Source organism: Zingiber officinale, chromosome 6A (genome assembly GCF_018446385.1).
Source record: "Zingiber officinale cultivar Zhangliang chromosome 6A, Zo_v1.1, whole genome shotgun sequence".
In the NCBI taxonomy this organism is placed as follows: domain Eukaryota; kingdom Viridiplantae; phylum Streptophyta; class Magnoliopsida; order Zingiberales; family Zingiberaceae; genus Zingiber; species Zingiber officinale.
Window position 1 is genome coordinate 115,415,194 of NC_055997.1, and position 21,582 is coordinate 115,436,775.

The 21,582-nt window shown below is 40.0% G+C and overlaps 2 protein-coding genes across 3 annotated transcripts; one reads left to right on the forward strand and one right to left on the reverse strand.

Moving 5' to 3' along the window:
* The first annotated feature begins 9,717 nt into the window (after positions 1 to 9,717).
* On the forward strand, positions 9,718 to 17,280 carry LOC121997581 (amino acid transporter AVT1A-like). The gene is made up of 12 exons (XM_042552072.1): positions 9,718 to 10,076; positions 12,526 to 12,800; positions 12,968 to 13,182; positions 13,301 to 13,324; positions 13,421 to 13,601; positions 13,680 to 13,899; positions 13,992 to 14,127; positions 14,219 to 14,238; positions 14,340 to 14,485; positions 16,174 to 16,217; positions 16,702 to 16,764; positions 16,990 to 17,280. The coding sequence occupies exons 1-12, from the start codon at positions 9,904 to 9,906 to the stop codon at positions 17,080 to 17,082; spliced, it is 1,590 nt and encodes a 529-aa protein (XP_042408006.1). The 5' UTR covers positions 9,718 to 9,903; the 3' UTR covers positions 17,083 to 17,280.
* LOC121997580 (glutamate receptor 2.7-like) lies at positions 17,264 to 20,357 on the reverse strand. Of its 2 annotated transcripts, XM_042552071.1 has the most exons (5): positions 20,089 to 20,357; positions 18,759 to 20,013; positions 18,382 to 18,695; positions 17,910 to 18,313; positions 17,264 to 17,832 (listed from the first exon to the last, which is right to left on the reverse strand). In XM_042552071.1, exons 1-5 carry the CDS (start codon positions 20,342 to 20,344, stop codon positions 17,371 to 17,373), a joined length of 2,691 nt encoding a protein of 896 aa, XP_042408005.1. In that variant the 5' UTR covers positions 20,345 to 20,357; the 3' UTR covers positions 17,264 to 17,370. The 2 variants fall into 2 exon arrangements, with proteins under 2 accessions (XP_042408005.1, XP_042408004.1); XM_042552070.1 differs by having other exon boundaries at positions 18,382 to 20,013.
* Positions 20,358 to 21,582: the final 1,225 nt, after the last annotated feature.

Sequence of the window (21,582 nt, forward strand, 5' to 3'; positions counted from 1 at the left end):
CCGACATGATGATGAGGTTGAGTGGTACTACTCTTGGACTAAGATATTAATTAAGTGAGTTGTTAGTAATTCATTTAATTAGTGGGCATTCGACATCTTAAACACAGGGAGACTAACACACTCATAATAAGAAGGAGCCCAAAATGTAATTTGGGATTGGTGCGGTAGTTCAATAATAATTCTTTAGTGGTATGAATTATTATTGATGAAGTTAAGTTGTGTGTTCGGGGCGAACACACGAAGCTTAATTTCATCGGGAGACCAAAACCAATTCCTCCTCTCGGTCCCTATCGTAGCCTCTTGTATATAGAGATTTATACCCACCACATACCCACCTTCTTACCCACTCTTTGGTGGTCGGCCAAGCTAGCTTGAAACCCAAGCTAGGGTCGGCCAAGACCCAAAGGTTGAGCCAAGTTGGTGGTCGGCCAATGCTTGGAGTCCAAGCATAATGTGGCCGGCCACATCATATTGAAAAGGATTTTATTTATAAATTTTTTCTTATGTGGATTCCATGGTTTTAAAAGAGAGTTTAAAATTTAAATCTTTCCTTTCTACAAAGGATTAAGAAAAGATTTGAAATCTTTCCTTATTTGTAGATTAAAAGGTGGATTTTAATTTTAAGAAAACTTTCCCTTTTTAACCATGTTCATGATTTAAAAGAGAGTTTAAAAATTAAATATTTCTTTTATAAAAGCTTGTACAAAAGATTAAGAAAAGATTTGATATCTTTCCTTATTTGTAAAATGAAAGAGATTTTAATTTTTAGAGATAACTTTCTTTTTATCCACATGTTTAAAAGAAAGATTTTAATTTATAAAAGTTCCTTTTTATAAACCACCATGAAGGAAAAAATTATTGGAGAAATTTTTATAAATTTCTGGAGACAAATTAGGAAGTTTTAATTCTTATTATAATTAAAACTCTCCTTGTTTATAGCTTAATAGGTGGTCGACCATTGTAATTGAAAAAAGGAATTTAATTTTAATTAATTAAAATTTTCTTTTTCATGGCAAAAGAATTAAGGAATTTTTTATTTAAATTTCCTTATTTGTCAAGACCAAGGATTATAAAAGAGGGGGTAGAGGTGCCTTCATGAGTAACGAATCTATTCTATTCTTCCTCTCTTTTCCTCCTTGGTGGTCGGCCCTAGCTTCTCCCTCTTCTCTTCTTCTTGTGGCCGGAGGCAACTTCTCTAGGAGCTTGGTTGGTGGCCGGATTTTACTTGAGGAAGAAGAAGAAGAAGAAGAAGAAGAAGGCTTTGTTTCCTAGCATCCCTTAGAGCTTGGTGGTGGCCGAACCTCATCCTTTCATGGAGTTATTGTGGTGGCCGAATCTTACTTGGAGAAGAAGGTGGCTTAGGTGGATTCTCATCTCGGTAGATCGTTGCCCACACAACGTCCGGGATAAGAAGAGAAATACGGTAGAAGATCAAGAGGTGATTTGCTTACAAAGAAAGGTATAACTAGTAATTGTTTTCCGCATCATACTAGTTTTCTTTGTATAATTATTTTTGGAAATACCAAATATAAGAGACATATGATTCTAGAGTTTTTGGATTTGTTTCGAATTTGTGTTTTCTTTGTTTTCGAATTTGTGATTCGATTGTTCGTTTTGGTTAACCTAGAGTTATTTAAGGAAATTAAATATTAGCTTTCCTTAAAAGGCTTTGTCTAGGCGGTGGTGGTTGCTTCCATATCTAAGAAGGTCATGTGCCTCGCCATGCAGTCCTGGAAGCCAATTTTGAAAATTAATATTTAATGAAATTAATAACATAGGTGGATTTGAATCAATAGTGTTAAGTTCCGCTTGCGATTCAAATCTAAACCATTAAGAACAGATAAATTAAATTTGGAATCAATGATGTTAAGTTCCGTCTGCGATTCCTAATTTAACTTCTAAAGAACACAATAGGTTATTTAAGGAAAGGTTCGACACTTGTACAAAATTTTTGTACAGTGGAGCCGGTACGGTTTTCCTAGGACCAACCAACAGCTAGGCAGAAAGAAAATCCTAGTGAATGAAGCCAGGTAAAAATCCCTAGTGAGTGAAGCTAGGCAGTGAGTAAGTCCTAGTGAGTAAAGTTAGACAGTGGAAATCCAGGTGGGTCAAGGTTGACCGGATACCTGGTGATTGGAAGTCCAAGTAGGTCAAAGATTTAACTGAACACTTGGTGAAAAAGTCCCAGTAGGTCAAGGTTGACCGGATGCTAGGTAATGAGGAGTCCAACAGGTCATGGTTGACCGAATGTTGGGTAATTAATGATCCCTAGACTTAGATTGGAAGTTAGAGCTTAGTAATTGACTTTGTTAGTTGATTACCAAAGCTGAATCAATTAAGGTAATCGATTAAGCAGATTTTGTGAAGTGCAGAGAGATGTTCATAATCAATTAGGTCAATCGATTACGAATGCTTAATCGATTACGACAATCGATTAAGCCTGAATTTTGTGAATGCACAGAGAGTTTGGTAAGAGATTAAGCAGGGAAGCTTAATCGCTTACGAGCTGTTCATGCATGAACAGAAGCATGCCTAATCGATTAGGCTAGTCGATCAGGCATGCATAATCGATTGAAGTAATCGATTACGATTGGAAAACTAGCCGTTGTGCTCCCGATAAAAGGATTTCGCGTGCACTATTCTGAAATATAGCTCACCGGTTTTCTTCTCCACTCTGTTCGTCGAGCTCACCAGTTCTTGAAGCTTCTTGGAGACAAGTGTTGCTGCACTCCAAGGTCAAGAGGTGTTCCCAAACAAGAAGAAAAAGCTAGCTAGGGTTTCATTTGTATAAATCTTGTAAGATTTTCCTTGTATTTGCTTCTTTATTCCTGTCGTTGTATTGAGAGTCTTATACGAGGTTTCTCCGCCTCCGGAGTGTTTCGAGAAGGAGTGTATTCTTAGTGGATGTGTGAGTGAGGGTCGGGTCTTTAGATTAATCATCTCTTCTTGAGGTGGATATCAAGTAATCCTCTTGTTAGCATTGGAGAGCTTTTGCGTCGAGTTTTTATCCGCTGCAACATCATCATCAATGAAACGCGAGAAGCTATTCACCCCCCCCCCCCCTAGTGTCGAAGTGTCCCAACATAGTAAAGGTATTTATAATATTCATATCTGGTTCTAACATCCCTACGATAAGTTATGTATATGTATCAGTTGACTTAAATTCATAAATTTTGACCTTCTGATCATTGTTGTTAATTAATTACTTCAAGTTGATATCTTTAAGCATATATAAATTACAGGACACTTCATAAACCTGTAATACTTGGAATGAGTATAATTGGAACTCTTTAGATTCATTAATTGATTTCAACTAAAATCCATTAATGGACCTAGGAGATTTGGATTTCTGAGAAGTTAACATGTAATGAAAGAGAATAGTGCAATGAAGGTATTTATGATATACATGTTTGGTTCTCCCTAAGATAAGTTATATATATGTGTGTCAATTGGCTATTTCTGAAAATCATAACTTTTGACTCAGGTATCAAAACAAAACGTTCTACGCTCCAAATTGAAACTCGTTTAGAAATTTACATTTGTCCCTAGGTGGAACCCATAACAATCCATGTTTCAAGCCCAAAAAATATCATTTAAAGCCTATTCGAAGGCTCTAAATAATTTTCAAAGCCTTTTCAGCCAGTATCTATTGATGGGCCTAGAGAGATTCGATTAGACTCATCCCAAAGTCTAGGGTCGCTCTTCTTGTTGACGATGACGCGGTCCACTAGCAAAGAGGGGTTTAGAATCGACTATCGACATGCTTGTCACTTGTCACAGTGCTAGTCATACACTGTTACAGTGGTCCGGTGGGCTCTATCATAGCAAGAGGCTGAGAGGTAGTAGATGAAGTGACACTAGCAGGGGTGATGCACCACGGGGCAAGTATTGAAGGTGTGGGTGGTGTAGTTGGCATGACGGTACCAGTTGAGGAAGGTTCATACCATCATCTCCATCTCCTGCGACGAGTTCACTCTCCATGACACTAGCACGGATACAGACACTGTCCACAGCCTGTTGGTGTCATAGCAGATGGATTGATGCATAAGGCTGGCAGGGTCGAGACTAGCAAGGTTGTCGAAGAGGTGTGGAGCGTGGTTGTGCGAGAGGCGGCTGAGTTGAGGAGTCAAAATCCTTGACTCATCAATCGAGCCACATGAACTCACACCTCTAGTGGGGGCACCACCACAGCTTGATGTACTCCCTATGATGTAGAAGGTAATACTCTTTTTTCATTACGATTCATCACATCAAATGAGTATATATACAAGAGGGTTTCTTGTCTTACAAGAAATAATATTATAGTATATTCTAGATTACCTAAAATAGAATATTCTAAATTATACATCTTCTATAATTTAAATATACAGCTTGCACTTTCTATATTCTATACTCCCCCTCAAGTTGGTGCATAGATGTCTATCATGCACAACTTGTCAATTGAGCATGTCAAACACTTTTTGAGATACCCCTTTAGTGAGAACATCAGCTAATTGCTCCTTTGAAGTTACGAATTGAAAACGAATAACTTATCTGTCAAGATTTTCTTTAATAAAATGGCGGTCAACCTCCACATGCTTTGTTCGATCATGCTGAACTAGGTTATGTGCAATTTGAATAGCAACTGTATTATCACAATGTAGATCCATAAGCCTTTGAAGCTTAAAACCCAATTCATTCAGGACATTACGAATCCACTACATTTCACAAACTCCATAAGCCATACCTCGAAATTCGGTTTTTGCACTTGATCTGGCGACAATTTTTTGTTTTTTACTACGCCAAGTTACAAGGTTTCCACCCACAAAAGTGAAGTACCCTGATGTACAGCCTACATCCGTGTATCCAACAACTTCCAATGTATCATTTTTCTAAATAATAATCCTTTACTAGGTGTCATCTTTAGATATCTCAAGATACGAAAGACTGCATCCATATGTTCTTCACGCGGACAATGCATAAACTGACTAACAACACTTACAGTGTAAGCAATATCAGGTCTGGTCTCGTATGAGAAAGATAAATTAACCTTCCTACAAGACGTTGATACTTCCCTTTATCGGTAGGAACTTGATCAGGGAAAATAGCGAGTCCATGATTCACCTCAATAGGCGTCTCCATCGGTTTGCAGTCCAACATCCCTATTTCAGTAAGCAGATCAAGAACATACAATTCCTTTGTGAAAGTGAAATTCCTTCAATCGACCTTGAAACTTCAATATCCAGAAAATACTTCAATTGTCCGAGATCCTTCATTTCAAATTTCTTCGACAAATTTTTCTTCAAATCATTTATTTCTTTTGAATCATCTCCTATAACAATCATGGCATCAACATACACAATTAGAGTTGTAATCTTACCATTTGTGTTTGATAAACAATGTATGGTCAGAATTGATTTGTTTGTACTCAAAGGCTCTCATGGACTTTGAAAATCTTCCAAATCAAGCTCTGGGAGACTGTTTCAGGCCATACAAGGACTTCTTCAATTTACACACCTTACCAACTTCTCTTGTCTTATTCTTCATGCCAAGGGGCATATCCATGTACACTTCTTCCTCCAAATCTCAATTGAGAAATGTATTCTTCATATCAAGCTGGTGCAAAGGCCAATCTTTATTTGTTGCAAGTGAAATTAAAATTTGGACAGTATTGATTTTCGCAACAGGTGAGAAAGTCTCCTCATAATCAATTCCATGGCGCTGTGTATACCCCTTAGAAACTAATCTTGCCTTGTATCTATCAATTATTCCATCTACATGAAGCTTCACATTAAACACTCAATGACATCCTAGAGTTTTCTTTCCAACGGGCTTGTCTACTACCTCCCATGTAACATTCCTTTGAAGAGCCTCTAATTCTTCATTCATTGTTGTTGTCCATTTTGGATCCTTCAATGCATCCTGCACATTACTAGGAATAGAGATAATTGAGTAATAACAAGTGCATGTGACTTAGAAATTTTATGGTGAGATATAAAGTTAGATATAGGGTATTTAGCTTGGGCTTTGGTGTCTGGTTCATATTGCCTTTTAGGAACTCCCTTAGTAACCCTTTGTGATTTCCTAGGTTCAACGCTTTCTAACCTAGAAGACTTATTAAAGATTAAAGGTACCTGAGGTGGATCATTCTGAGCAAGATCTTCAGTTATTGATATAGAAGGGGGGATGTCATGAGTTTCAGATACATCTTGATCATTTGTTTTTGCCGCATGAGGGAATTGATCGTCAGGAACCAAGTGATTGATTGCCTGCTCATCGGACTTGTTTATTCCTCGAGATAAGTCATTCTCAACTACTACTAGAATAGTCTCGGCTACTGCAGGAACTTCAAATTGTTCCTCCAAGTATTCCAATTCTTCAAAGACATCAATATTAGAAATATGACAAGGATTTCCTTCACTATCGCCTTCCCCTTGAAGAGAAGACTTGGAAACTCCCCCTGCGTAATATGGCTCAGATTCATGAAATAAGACATCAAGAGAGATGTGCATTTTGTCAGTGAGTTGATCATAGCATCTGTACCCTTTTTGGAACTCTGCATAACCACAAAAATACATTTCTTCGCACAAGGATCAAGCTTGCTTCGTTGTGATTTTGGTATGTGTACATAAGCGGTGCACCCAAACACTCGAGACTCCAAATTATGTATAAAAGGATGGACAAGCTTCTAATGAGGATTCTTGAACTCAATTACTCATGAGGGAGTATGGTGAATAACATATGACATTGATTTCATTGCTTCACTCCAATACGATCGAGGTATATTCATACCAAACAGGGAAGTACGAACAACTTCTAACAACTGACTGTTCTTCCGTTCCGCTAAACCATTCTGTTGAGGAGTACCAAAATTGGAGGTTTGATGACGAATTTCATTCGATCGGCAAAACTCAGTCATAAGGCTATTCAAAACTCTCCACCATTGTCAGATTGAAAAATTCTGATGGATTGTTGGTATTGTGTCGCCACCATCTTGGCAAACTCAGTAAATATCCCAAATACATCAGGTCATGCGGGTGCAATCATCAATAAATATTGCATAATGCTGAGCTCTAGAAAATGAAGAAATTTTTGCAGGTCCCCAAGCATTGGAGTGAATTTTCCTAAATGGAATAGGGCATTTATTAATACTTAGTGAATATGAAATACGGTGGCTTTTGGCCAATTCACAAATATCTCAATGAAATTCTGAATCATTAACAACCGAAAACAAATGGGGATGTAACTTCTTAAGATAGTCAAAGGACAGATGTCCTAAACGGTGATGTCATAGCCACACCATTTCCTTTGCATTATCAACCCTTACAACCTGATTAACTTGTCCCAAACAATGCTTGCAGTTCTCCCAGTCTCAGTTAGATCCAAGTAGTACAATTTCCCCCTTCTAACACCATAGCCAAGAATCTTTCGAGTCAGAATGTCCTGAAACACATAGAAAGATGGATAGAATCTCACAATACATGCAAGTTTTAGAATAATTTGACAGACAGACAATAGGTTATAAGATAAAGATGGAACAACTAAGACAGATTCGAGAGTTAGGGTATCAAATAACTCAATAGAACATTATCTGCTAACCAGAGTTAGAGTACCATCAGCAGTAGATATAGAATTTTGAGGGGAAGCTCTAAAATCTTTCACAAGGTTCGGATTGTTTGTCATATGATCAGATGCACTTGAATCAATTATTCATGTACTATTCGAAATAACGGTATCATTCATACCTGATTGTGCTACATTAGCAGAAGCACCATCAAGATGTTCATTCCCAATAGTAGCAATGGCCACCTTGTTGATATTCTTTCATGGCTTCTTGGTGAAGTCCCATCAATTAGGATAACCAATCACTTCATAACATCTCTCCTTGCTATGGCCTAATTCTCCAAAAACATTACACTTCTTATTTGCATATGGATTTGATTTACCTATAGGACGACGAGAAGGAGGACCAGAAAAAATCGACGGAGCAACTTCTCTTCTCTGAACAGAGAGAACAGAGGATTCAATAGATATCGGACGTCCCATAGCTTGTTTCTCATATTGCACCTTGCGGATGTAAGCATAACTATGCTCCAAGGAGAATTTAGGTTCCTTGCGTAGGATCTCTCCACGCACCTAATCATATTCCGAATCTAGTCCACTCAGAAACATATGAACATGCAATCAAGACAACATTGAAGTCTCATGGACTACAGCTACAACATCATTATTCTGAGAGACCACCCTTTGATCAATCTCCTGGAACATGGTCACCAATTCGTTGAAGTAGGTGGGAATAGGTCAAGCATTCTGCGTTGCTTCAAAGCACTTCTTGTTCAATTCAAAGATTCGAGTTTCGTCAGAATCATCATAAAACGTTTTCTCCATAGTTTCCCAAATATCTTTTGCAGTAGGAAGACGAATATATCGATTCATAAGAGAGGTATCCATGGAATCAATAAGCTAGCTTTTTACCTTTTCATTATCTGTGGCCCAAACTTTATATCCTGGAGAATTCATCTGGGGTTCAGATTTTTTGCTAGTTAAATAACCTATCTTTCCTCGTGCTCCAATACACATCTGCATGAGGGGAGCCCATATGGTATAGTTGGATTCATCTAACAAAATAGTTTTTGGAAACGCAGAGTTGTCTAGTTGGGTGTAGTGATGAATGACTTGTGAGAATGATTGAGTATCATCAATTACAGATCCGTCCATTGAGGAATTCAAGTTTGAGATTCAAGGATTTGGGGATCAGGGGAAAAAAAAAGGAAAAAATTCAAAATAAGTTCAAAGAATTGAACCTAGGATTTGGTGGCTCTAATACCATGTAGAAGGTAATACTCTTTTTTCATTACGATTCATCCCATCAAATGAGTACATATACAAAAGAATTTCTTGTCTTACAAGAAATAATATTATAATATATTCTAGAGTACCTAAAATAGAATATTCTAAATTATACACCTATATTTTGAATATACAGCTTGCACTTTCTAAAATAGAATATTCTAAATTATACACCTTCTAAATTATACACCTCCTATAACTATACACCTTGACTCATCGATCGAGCCACACGAACTCACACATCTGGTGGGGGTACCACCACAGCTTGATGTACTCCCTATGCCGCTCCCAGAGTTTGGCGTAGGCAGTGATGTCAAACACAATGTGCTACAGGTTGGTCATGATTTTCAAGTTGTCGATGGAGGTGGAGGAAGATATAATCTTGTTATCGTTTGATTATAGGAGTAGGTCGAGGAGAGGCGGATGGAAGAGGAGCTGTCGGAGATGAAAATGGAGCCAAGAGGTGGTGGAGAGAAAGACATTGGCTGGTAGAAAATGTAAACAAAGAGAATGTAAGGAAGAAGAAGAGGAGGTGGGGATAGAAAAATACAGAAAATGTTCTGGTAATTCAAATTATATTACATTATAATTTTAAAATTATCAAATAAAATAATTAAATTTATAATGTAATTTTGATTGCGATTAACCCTCACCAAATCTTACGGAATTCTTAAACCTTACTCAAGAGACTGCCGATAATGCTAAATGGCGTTTGAATTATTTTTTTTAAAATAAGAATATATTTTAATGTTAGATAAATGTGTAAATAGTTTTCATACAGATTTATTTATTTGTTTATTTAAAGAATAGGAATTTCAATAATTTGAATATAGTGAGTAATAATTTGAAGGCCAAAAATAATAAAATTAGATTAGGAAGGATAATATCGCGCTGTCGTCTTCTTCTCGAGCGTTCAATTCAAGTGTCATTGAGGCTGCTCCTTTCTCCTCCTCGCCCTTTCGCTTCGCTGGAGCAGCTGATTTCCGAGAACTCATCCCCGCTTCCGTCCATCCTCCGCAGATTACTCACCTGCCATTACCAAGTCAGTGCTAGGTTTTGACGGAGGGGGCATCGATGGAGAGGGAGAACTCGGCGATCGACAGGGAGGAGCATGACGTGGACTTCCTCTTCGGCGGAAGCACCGACGGCGACAGCGATGCGGGGGGCGGGTCGGACAATGGAGAAGAGGAGGAGGGCGTGGAGCGGTCGGGTAGCATATTCTCTCAGCAGTGGCCAAAAAGCTATAGGTATCGTTATTAGACATATGCTTCTCTCTCTCGCTTTGTTTGTATCAGTGCTTTTCTTTTTTGAAAAAGGTACCTCCTTGGGAGTATTGAACTTAAATTATTTGTTTCTACTGTCCCATTGATCTGTGTAACTGGCTAAGAAGGTAAGCAAGAACGCGGACGCTTTTCGATCTTTCTTTTATGATTCAAAATGATGGAGAAGGGTCCCAGAAAACTTGATTTAATTATTATATGAAAGATCTTTTTTTTTTTTTTCTCCCACTACTTCGAGCAACAAGTCCTGTTCACTGACGCACGATTTTGCAAATTAAAAACATGATTTTTGTTTCCCCGAGAGGACGTCATAATCTTTGGGATCCTCTGAAGCCTGAACTTGAGGCTATAATGTGTGGATGAATGGATTCAATTGATATAATCCATCAAGATGCTTTCCGTAGTTGTCGATGTAGCAATTTTCATTCCAGATGGTGAGCTTGTTGTATCGTTGGGGACTCACTATGGCAGGATCATCAATATATCAGCGTGGGTGGATTGCATCTCTTCAAATTTTTCATCACACTCCTTTGCAGTGTCAGGGCACCCCCTCAGTCAACATACCCTGATAGTTAAGACACTCTTAGATTAGGTGTTCCCTTTCAGGTAGTCACTGAACTCTCTAAGTCACCCTTTAGGTTAGTCATCTCCTATGCACAGTCGTCAACCTTTGTTAGTACACTCTTTCTGGTAGTCAACACACACTTTTGGGTAAGTATTTTTTGACACTTAGGCATTAAACTTTGTTGGTTTACCCTCATTCAGGTAGATTGACTTGCCTATTTGGGATGGTTGTCACCAATGAATTTATCGTTGGTCGTCAAGCAACCCCTCGGATAATTGACACATGCTTTTCAAGTAAGGTCAGCTAAGGCCTCTTTCTTTAAGACAATATTGCCATTCCTGGGTGTTTATGATTTATCAGTAATCGTCCCCCAAGATATAACGATCTCTTAAAGATCTATTGGAGAGTAACGAAAAAAGAATTGAAGAGGAGATATTACGATTTGAGATTAAGTGATTTTAGTGAGAGATCTAGGGTCCTTATCTAATGATGGAAAGACTTTATATAGTGATAGTGATGGAAAGGTAGTCGAAACAAACAATGTGGATGAAATATTTTTATTAATGGGAGAAAAGACAGAATTATCTTCTCTTCTCTTTTCTCAACCAAAAGGGGGAGTTGATTTGTTTCATAGTGTTGTTCATCATTGTCATTATCTAACGTGCAGTCAACTATCATATCAGTGTTTACTAACTGAGGAATTTGTTACCCTCAACAATTTTGATCAATAATGAAAATCTTAAATCAAGCCCATTGAGTTAATTAAAAACTTAATTTAATCAATTTAATCTCCTCATATGACATCCCAAATATTGATCCTAAACTAATATATTCTAGCTTAATTTAGGTCCTCCAATTTCCCGCTTCTTCGATATTCCTTGACCTTGGCCCACAAACTAATATTCACGCATACGGGAGTTAACGCTCATGTGTTTGCATATGTGGATTATGCTCATACATGAGCTATGCACTTGATCAATCAAGCCAAATTAAACCAATGAATTTCATGGTTTCCTTCATCACTCGAACAATTTTGAACATTAATTTCTCATTCACCACTTGATAGCCCGTTTATGTCTCTATTTGATCACTTTATTGCGAAAAAAATTTCCAATTTTCCAATACTTCCGTCTACATTTTTTGTCCATTTTTCTCTTTCTGGACGCTGGAATCATTTTCACTAATTTATAGTCTATATAATTGTGTCAGACAGCTTCTATTTGTTTTTCAAATATCTCATTTGAGAACGGAAATTACTAGACATGACTCCTTATGAGCACACAACAGAGTGCACTACTTGGTGCTTTGTTTCCTCCTTAACTTGTTGATTCAAGGCTAATCTTTACGCTTTGTCCTTTTTGTTAATGGTATGACAGATACCATCAAAACAAAATCTACCTAACTTCATTGATCAAGTTCTCCTATCTGCATATATATCAGAGGCTTATGACAGTTTTAAAAGGCTAAACTTTTACTAGTAAACAACAATTTCAAAATAAAATAGTTTGTTATTTTTTGTCCTATTAGGTTGCCATATGATACAAATGCAACTTAAATGCTTGTGTTGGTCAGCAACCATCTTCGAACCAGGGGGGTCTAATCTGTCTCCTAGTTTTTAGCAGTTGACCATATTTCTGTCATCGACACCTAAAATTTTTTAGGGAAAGCCATTGGCTTGAGGTTTACCAAACTATCAGTTAATACAATGATATAGCTTTTTGCCATACTTGAACTCATACTCTTAATGCCATTTTTTTTTTTGTTAAATATTCCTTCGTACATTGTGGATATTTTTTGACATTAATGGTTCTCTTGTTCTTTGTAGTTGAAACCTTTTGTCTTTTTTGACAGGGAAAGTGTTGATTCATACACAATTTCGGCATCACCAGCCTTCGGTTATCTTGGGCCTTTGCGTAGTCTTAGACTATCTAGCTCCCTTAGTCAAAGTGGACAAGATTCTGAATTGAAATTGCCTCTTCTGTCCAGTGGCATAAGTGAGAAGCAAGAATCACATGAAAGCACGAGGAAATCTCTTGATTTGGCATCAAATAAGTCAGTATCTTTTTCATTTTCTGGTGAAGGATATGTTCATCATGGATGTAGTGTAACTCAAACAGTCTTTAATGGTAACTGTTAACCTTTCTCTTCTTTTTCTCTTGATATGTGATCTCCATTAGATCTAATTCAACTGATGTAAATTACTCTATTTTTTCAGTTTGTGCAAAATATATTTAGACATATGTTTCCGTATTAGCCATCCTGAAAGATTCTTGTTTTTGCTGATTTTGTTCAGGAGTTAATGTATTGGCAGGAGTTGGTCTTCTTTCTACTCCATTTACTGTGAAAGAGGCAGGATGGGCCAGTTTGGTAATGCTAGTTGTATTTTCTGCAGTCTGTTGCTACACTGGCATTCTTATGAAGCATTGTTTTGAGAGCAAAGATGGCATATTTAGCTATCCAGATATTGGTGAAGCTGCATTTGGAAGATTTGGACGCCTTTTTGTATCTGTGAGTTTTTAGCATTCAAGTTATGTTAATTAGCAAAAATAAAATAATGGTGTCTAAGTGAAAATATTTTGGTTTAACATAATCAAGATGACCTAATGCTGATATATGGATGATGCAGGTTGTTTTATATGCAGAACTATATGTAAGTTTCACTCAGTCAGAGGAAAGGAATTTGCTGTTCTGCATGATTTCATTGTTCTTTTTAGAACATTTACATGTTTTTCTTTTGATGATACAGGCATACTGTGTAGAATTTATTATTTTAGAAGGTGATAACCTTACAAATATCTTTCCTGGGACTACTTTGGATTGGGCAGGGATCCATGTTGATTCTATTCATTTGTTTGGGATACTTACTGCTCTAATTGTCCTACCGACTGTCTGTTTACGAGACCTTAGAGTAATCTCTTATCTTTCAGGTGTGGCTTTGATCTTCTTCTTGCATTTTGAGACTTTTCTGGAAGAACTACATCATGATTTCTTGAGTCTTTTTACAGCTGGTGGAGTGGTGGCCACCCTGTTGATCTTTGTCTCTGTAATTACCGTGGGTTTTACTGATGGAATTGGTTTCCATCATTCTGGTAAAGCTGTGATTTGGGGTGGCCTTCCATTTGCTATTGGTGTGCATGGTTTTTGTTATTCTGGGCACTCCGTGTTTCCAAATATTTACCAGTCAATGTCAGATCGAACAAAATTCACAAGAGCATTGTTAATAAGGTACGACATCTCTTTGTTTTTAATTCAGTTATTTGGAAGTATTCTTCATGTTGTTTCCTGAAAAGAGTATTTCCTCAACCAACTCAAAACAGTTTTACTCTGGTTACGTTGATTTATGGTTTGCTTGCTGCCATTGGATATCTCATGTTTGGCGAAGGCACATTGTCCCAAATAACATTGAACTTACCAAAGAATTCATTTGCCTCAACAATTGCGATATGGACAATGGTAATTCTCATATTTAAACTTTGGATTCTTGTATTATTTTAAATTCCTCTCTCACCATTCACTAGTATTGAAATTATATGACTGTTATCAGGTCATCAATCCATTCACCAAATATCCTTTGAGAACTTATAATAGTTATTACTCTATTGGGGATTTTTTTAGTTTGTACTGTTTGCTTTGACAGTCATTGTTGTATCCTTAGCTAGAAACAGGTATGCATTATTGCTAAATCCCATAGCTAGGTGTTTGGAGGAGCTGCTTCCACAAGAAACCGCTGATAAACTTTGGTGCTCAATGATGTTAAGAACAACACTCGTTATATCTACAGTGTGTGTAGCTTTTCTTCTGCCATTTTTTGGTACGTGCATTAGACATCATTGAAACATTGATGGCTCAAATTATGTATATTTCTTATTACTAGTTGGTGTTCAGTCTCCATTCCTTTAGTTAGGGACTAAATTAAATCGATACTGCACTGGTCTAACTCAGCTAGAAACCAATAAAGTGCATCCTCTTGTTGTTTATACACAGTCCATTTCTTTCATTTATCGGATAAAGGTGCTTCACTTTAGGACTTCCTTACATAACCAAACCCAAACAACAGCGTTAACAGAGAATGTCTTTGACTTCTCTGCTTTATGTGGAGTTTTTATTATTATGTCAAATTGATTTACTTCAGTTCAATGTATAATTTTCTCCAACCTTGCCAGTCCTAGGTGCTGGCATGGTAAAGTCTGGTCAAATTAGGTTAAGACAAAAGTTTTTGAGTTGGTCCATTTCTCCTACTGTAGTCAAACTTTCTTTGCTCTTCTCTACTTCATTTCTATTATTGGATATTCCAGCAAGATTTGTTGTTTCGGAAAGGTCCTTGGATAATTGTGCTTGAATTCGTTAGTGGATGTATGGATTGAAGCAATGTTATTTTAAGATGGCGGGAACTCCCGGGAGCCAAGGTCCTCTTATGGTATTTCCAGATTCGAGAATCTATACCATTAGTTCTTAAATAATGGTGAAATATATTAAGAGATAAATATAATCAGTGAAACATTATCCTTAGTCCTTGGATGAGAGGAATGATCACAATATGATAACACTATTTAACTTATATAATCTGGAATTCTGGAGTACATGTTCATTGCATAGATTGAGTGCTTTGTTTCATAGTTCTAATATGTTGATAATTTTCTATAACTTAATTGACTTTTGAACTTTTATTCTGGTACCATAGCAGGAGACGAAATGTTTAAATGAAAACTTGCTGCAGTGTGGAGCTCAATCAACACATTTAGTTTCGTAGGCATGAAAACAAAGTAGATATATATGAGTTTCCTAATACGACAAGGGTTTTTAGTTTAGGTAGGTATCATTAACTGATAGAGTTTGTTATTACAAATCTATTAACCAATAGAGTTTGCTATCACAAATCCAACTGAGGAACTTTACCTTACAAGAGCAGCATATGGCAGTAAATATCAGTATCAGGGAACAGTTACTCCATCCACCTCATGAGAGAATTTAGTAAGCAGATTGCACTGAACATCTTTTCTCAAGAGAGAAATGAGAAGATGTTGTTCGGTTTGTGGGTATGGTACATTTGTAGGAGGCTAACAAGGTAAGAAGCTCCGATTGAATATGGGTATATGACCATGATGTTATGCATGTAGAATGTGGCTAGCCATGGCATTTTTGCAGTTGGCAACTATAAGCATTAGGGAAGAAATTCTGTAGGAGGGAAAATCAACTCAAATTGTATGACCAGAAACTGATCCTATCCCCTCAACTAACCTTCACACTGAGGAAGCAAATGGTGCAAAAATGGGGTTCTTGAGGCAAAGTAAAGAGTTAAGCTAGTAGGATGGAGTCTTTCATTCTTCTGTAAACAAACACATCAATGACATAATTTTAGTTATGATTTCTGTTTGCTGAGCATCTAAGTATCTCCTTTTATCCATCTCTGCATACCTATTTTATTGGGATTAAAAAAAATTAATTGTATTAAATTCTTCTTGAACCATATCATTCTAATCATTCGTGTCATGATTGCAGGTCTAGTGATGGCATTAATAGGTTCACTTCTCAGCATCTTAGTGGTATAGTTTTTTTCTAGTTTTGTATTTTCTGTTCCATCTTAATCAGGCTTCAATTTGAGTTTTTATTTTGCCATATTGTTTAAAGCTGAATATATATCTTTTCTCATAGAAGAACGTAGTTCTTTATTCCACAGAATATGCTATAAAAAAATGGCATCACTAAGCTAATCTACAGTTTGAGTTTTCTGCCTTGCATCAAAATATTTGGAAAATGTATGAAAATAAGATCACTAGGCCAATTTAATTTTTGTTGCGAAATTTGGCATGGATGACCGCTGACCTATGATATTAGCGACATACTGTTATGGAATAACTCTAAATAGAATGGTAGCATAAATCAGACAACAATAAAGAGTATGAACTTTCACGAGAGATTGGTCTACTTTACAAACTTCAGTTTCACTTTCTTTTCTTGTTATGAAACCCACATTCTCTTTCTCATTTTTTATTTATCATAACTCTCTGTTTCTATGTACCTTCCCAGGCCATCATAATGCCAGCCCTGTGTTTCTTGAAGATATCTAGGAACAAAGCTTCACTCATTCAGGTACCATGAGCATACTTCATCGTTCTCATTGTTTCCCAGATCACTAGTGAAGCGACTAAAGTCGGTAGTTCAAAAAAGTATACTCCAACCTAAGTTTTAGTTTGAGGCAGTTTAGTTCCACCAGCCTCATTGCGAGATTGAGGAATCTGTTATTCTTCTCAGGCAGCAGTTCTGTCAGCTTCACTATGAATTATTATTATTACTTACCGTCTCTGCATCTTTCAGGTTGTATTGAGCATCGCAACTGTGGCAATGGGCACAGTGTGCGCTATCATCGGGACATACTCATCCCTGTCAAAGTTATCAAGCAATTACTGAGGTGCAGTACATGCACTACACCGATCATTCTCCGTTTGAAATGTTGTTGCATTTCAACCATTTCCTTTGCTGCAAATTTACTTCTGTAGTTGAGTGCATCAGCACGCAGAAGATGTTTGATAATACGATTTGTTTGCTATTGTCTAACGAACATGCTATATATTGCGATGCCCTCACTGAATGAAGAAATTTCTACCAGTAGGAACTCTGTTGGTCGTTTGCTTATTTACAGATTAATTCTCCTATCGAAAGCATCAACATCAAGTATGAGAAATGCGGACTTCATCTTCATCTTGCTTGTAAGGTCTCAGCCATGTCATCGGATCTCCTATCTCCAAATGAAGTGTCTGATGGGGTGCTCAAATAAGGCGACCCTACGCTGCCATTGTCTTCCCTCTTCGAAGCCAATGACTGCTGGTCTACATTGTGGTAGAGCTTTGCCACCGCAACCATCTTCTTCCACATGGAGCTCTGTCTGCGAGTCGCAGCTCTTAGCTCATCCCATTCCTGGTAGATGAATTTGGCCAGGAACAGCAGCAATGCGAGCGCTGAGACAGTGCCGGTGATGAGGAAGAGACCGCCGAAGCTCTGAAAGGTCAGGCTAGGTGAGTTCAAGTTGTTGCTCTGACTCGGGCAGTTGGATGGATCGCCAAACCATGCCTTCTCAATCTGACCCATCTTCTCCCCCTCTGTTATGGACAGAATTGCTCTCGATATGTCCGGCACAAGGGAGGAACCCAAAGGGAAGACCTACGAGACGAAAGGTAAAGATCCATGAACAATCCTGATAAAAAAACTATTTCTGTGTTTTGGGCACCGAAGCTTACGAAGCCAAAGCCGTCGGTTTTGTAGGTCGGGCCGACCATGGTGAAGTCGGTGCAGTGCTCGGAGAGGAAGACCTTGAGGTACGGTATCTCGTCGAAGATTGCGTCGACGCCTCCGTTAGCGCTGCCTTTCAGCAATGCCTCGGCGTACTGACCAGGCGTGCTGTAGTTCTTGAGCTTCTGGACATGGAACATCTCCTGCAGCATTCCTTGGACGAAAGACCCGTCTTGGTATCCGATGTTGACCTTCGTCTTGTTCAGCTGGCTCATGTCGGCCACCGTCGGCTGCAGCTGCTGCACGGTGAGCATCGACGTCAAGCTCGCGGTGTAGCTCGATGACAGGATGAGCACGACGAAGAACCAGATGATCACCGCGAACCTCGTCAGGTTGCTGGTCAGGTTCTCCTCTGAGACAGCAGAAAACAGAGACGTCAAGTAGAAGACGAGCGTGATTTTGGTTGGAAATTGAGCCTACTGTGTGAGAAGACGAGGGTGGAGAAGGCGAAGTAGAAGGTGGTTCCCAACTGGTTGGGCAGATCTCCGGCGAACTCTGTGTTCCCCCGGTGCTCGATTGCCCACACCACGAAGCCGGTGAAGATGAAGAAGCAGAGGCTCCCGAGCCACAACTCCGTGGTCAGTGGCAATAGGAAGATCCATATGTTCTTGTCGTTCGAGCCCCGTATCGGCACGATCATCGACACGCCGGACTCTGTGAATGGCATAGTGAACTCGACGTGCTCCGATCGGCGGGCGAGGATCGTCGTGTCCCCCACTACCGCATCGAAGTTCCTAAGGAAGACCTGATCAACAAGGAGATCGTAAGACTGAGAGGAGTCCTCGAAAGGGATGTACTCGAAGCTGACGGCGTAGGGCAGCTCGCGGACGACGGCCTCAAAGACGTCAATGCAATAGCCGGTCACGCGCCTTCGGTTGGTCGTCGGATCGGTCTCCACCTTCACGAACTGGTCGAAGCCATGTTTCACCGGCACGGCTATACGGAGTTTCTTCCCGTTGGTTGGGATCTCCCAGCCTCTTGGCACCGCGCCGCCGTAGCCGGGCCAGAGGACGGGCATCAGCCCGGCTGGTCCGCTGGTTTTTGAAGTGAGCTGCTTAGAGAGGCCGTTCGTCGGAGTCCAATACCCGATCGACCTCGCGGTGCTGCCGTTGACATTGACGAACTCGAAGGCGGGCGAGATGAGTTCGCCGTTGAGGAGCCGAAATTCTCCGGCCAACCCTTGGAATCGACCGGCCGAAATAGCATCGCGCAGTGCGAGTCCTGAAGGGCTCACTCCGAGCCGGTCCAAGTCGGTGGAGTACGAGTTGCCGCTGGATTCCGGCCTCCGGAAGGCTGAGTTAATGAGCTCTGTTTTCTCGACGGCCATGGCGACCGCCCATGCTGCGTCGTAGGCCCACAGTTGGTAGAACGTAGGATCTGTCGGTTCGTCTGCGGGGTGGTCGATTCGAAAGCGGCGCTTGAATCTGGCCGAGAAGTCGGAGATCTTCTCGGAAGTTCTTATGTAAGGCCGCACGCCGATGACGCCCTGCATGGCCTCGGTGTCGTCAACGCCGAGGAGGTCGATGGCGTTCGTTATTCCGTAGGTGGCGATCCAAACGTACCCGGCTGCCATCATTCCGAGCTCGTTCGCCCGGCGGAACAGGCGAACTCCGAGGTCGGAGACCATGTGCACGACGAAGACGCGCGTCTCCATCGTCATGAGCTTGTAGAGCTCGCGGTCGAGCTCCGTGTCGGAGGCGGCGGAGGCAACGATGCTGCGGTAGGGGACGCGCGCGTCGGCGCCGTCCCGTAGAGCGTCGACAAGGTAAGGAAGGACGCCGGCGCCGTAGTTGGAGTCCTCGTAGACGGGGACGACTTGGCGCCAGCCGAAGTGGCGGACGAGCGCGGCGATGGCGGGGACCTGGGCGGAATCGCTGATGGTGGCGCGGAGGAAGAACCGGTTGTGGGCGGGGGAGAGGGCCGGGCTGGTGGCGGAGAAGCAAACCACGGGGACCTGCGTCTTGTTGGCCAACTGGACCACAAACTCTGCCTCGCCGGAGGTGAGCGAGCTGATGATGGATTTCACCTCCACGTTCTTCAACAACTCCACCGCTGAAAATTAAAAAACAAAAAGAAGTCACCATGAGAAGAAATGAAAGTGGTCGACAATTGGCAGCAGTCGCTAACCTGCAGAGGCCGCTGCAACGACACCGCCGCCGGAGTCTCTGACATGCAGAGCCACCCTCGTCGTGTAATTGCTGTGGCCGGCATAGAAGTCGTCGACGGCCATCGAAATGCTAGTCTGGCTCCGTTTTCCGGCCATGGTCCCCGCGTTCAATATCACGCCGACATCCACCGCCCGTGGTTGCGCCGCCCAAACTACAGCGTCATCGCCGGCGAACCACAATAAAAAGAAGAAGAAACGGAGGATCAGGAATTCCATGGTCGAGTCAGTCGTCCTCTGCAAGAATTGTAATAATTGACACAGAATTGAGAGGAAGAAAAAGAAGAAACCTGGAACGAGTCAAACTAATGGCTTGGACGGCGTCGTAGAAAGTCAAACAGACGGCTTGGGGCTAAAGTAGAAGACCTAGATTCCTTGGATATAAAAATAAAAACGCGTGAGTTGTCAAATTGTAGTAAATCGTTCATAATAAGAGACAGGCAAAGTAAATTATGATCACCTGGGGAATCGTGAGTGGTTAAATTGATTACGGTAAAAAGGCTAATAACCTTACTGTCCCCGTTCTTCAGGTCTTACAATAAATATGAATGGGTGGTTAAATTGATGAATCCTGAAGAAGTGGACGTACGAAAGAAAATCAACATGTCTGGTATGTGAAAATTACCATCGGAGAGGGATAATTATGTTGATCCTAAATGTTCTTTATATTCTTTAAATTATGTAAAAGTTGATAAATTATAAGATTAATTTATAGTTGACTGCTGAAGTGCTAAAGCGATCATAGAAAATTGATCCTGTGCCGTTATAACAAATCTAACCTCCTCTAATTAATTAATTAATTAATTAATTAATCATCAAGTGTAGACTAATACGTGTCATCTACAAATTGATAACGAGAGGAGAGGATGTATATATCAATAGTTATTGGACAGAAAGAAGACGTTGACTTATTCACCTCGCACGCTAAGGATTACTCGTCTATACGTTACTCACGTGGCAAAAAGATGAAATTGTTCGTCCTCAGTGTCCCCAGCGCCTCCACCGCACCCGACCCAAGATCATCACGAGAGAGGTAAATCATAGCATCCTGAGCGAGCATGTGGCAGGTGGGGTGAGTTGTACAGGGACCGGGGATTTACGTCCCGACTACCCCGAGTTTCGAACCCGCGACCTCATGTGGTAAGCATCCCACCACATATCAACTCGGATGACCTATGAGGTCCATCTATACGTTACTCACGTTGAATACTCTGCCGGAGAATTTTAGAGAATTAGTTTAATTGAAATTATACAAAATTAAATTCAATTAATATTTCGAGATGATCTCGACAGATAATTTCATGCTGCTAACAGAGTTAATTTTATTTTTTTTAAAGCCCTGAGCGCAGATTATAAAGTGATCGAATGATAAGCCGTCAAGTGGTAGAGTAATCGAGCGGCGAGCCGATAGAGTGTATAGCGGTCGAGCAGACAGGATGGTCGAGCCGATAAAGTGA

What these genes read in the sequence shown, in the direction of transcription:
- LOC121997580 (XM_042552070.1), bottom strand. Translation starts at nt 20,344, where the DNA reads ATGGAATTCCTGATCCTCCGTTTCTTCTTCTTTTTATTGTGGTTCGCC. An exon ending in CACCCTCGTCTTCTCACACA is followed by an intron (nt 18,314 to 18,381) that starts GTAGGCTCAATT and finishes CTGCTGTCTCAG; the next exon opens with AGGAGAACCTGACCAGCAAC. An exon ending in AAACCGACGGCTTTGGCTTC is followed by an intron (nt 17,833 to 17,909) that starts GTAAGCTTCGGT and finishes TTCGTCTCGTAG; the next exon opens with GTCTTCCCTTTGGGTTCCTC.
- LOC121997581 (XM_042552072.1), top strand. Translation starts at nt 9,904, where the DNA reads ATGGAGAGGGAGAACTCGGCGATCGACAGGGAGGAGCATGACGTGGAC. An exon ending in AACTCAAACAGTCTTTAATG is followed by an intron (nt 12,801 to 12,967) that starts GTAACTGTTAAC and finishes GATTTTGTTCAG; the next exon opens with GAGTTAATGTATTGGCAGGA. An exon ending in TTTTCTTCTGCCATTTTTTG is followed by an intron (nt 14,486 to 16,173) that starts GTACGTGCATTA and finishes TCATGATTGCAG; the next exon opens with GTCTAGTGATGGCATTAATA.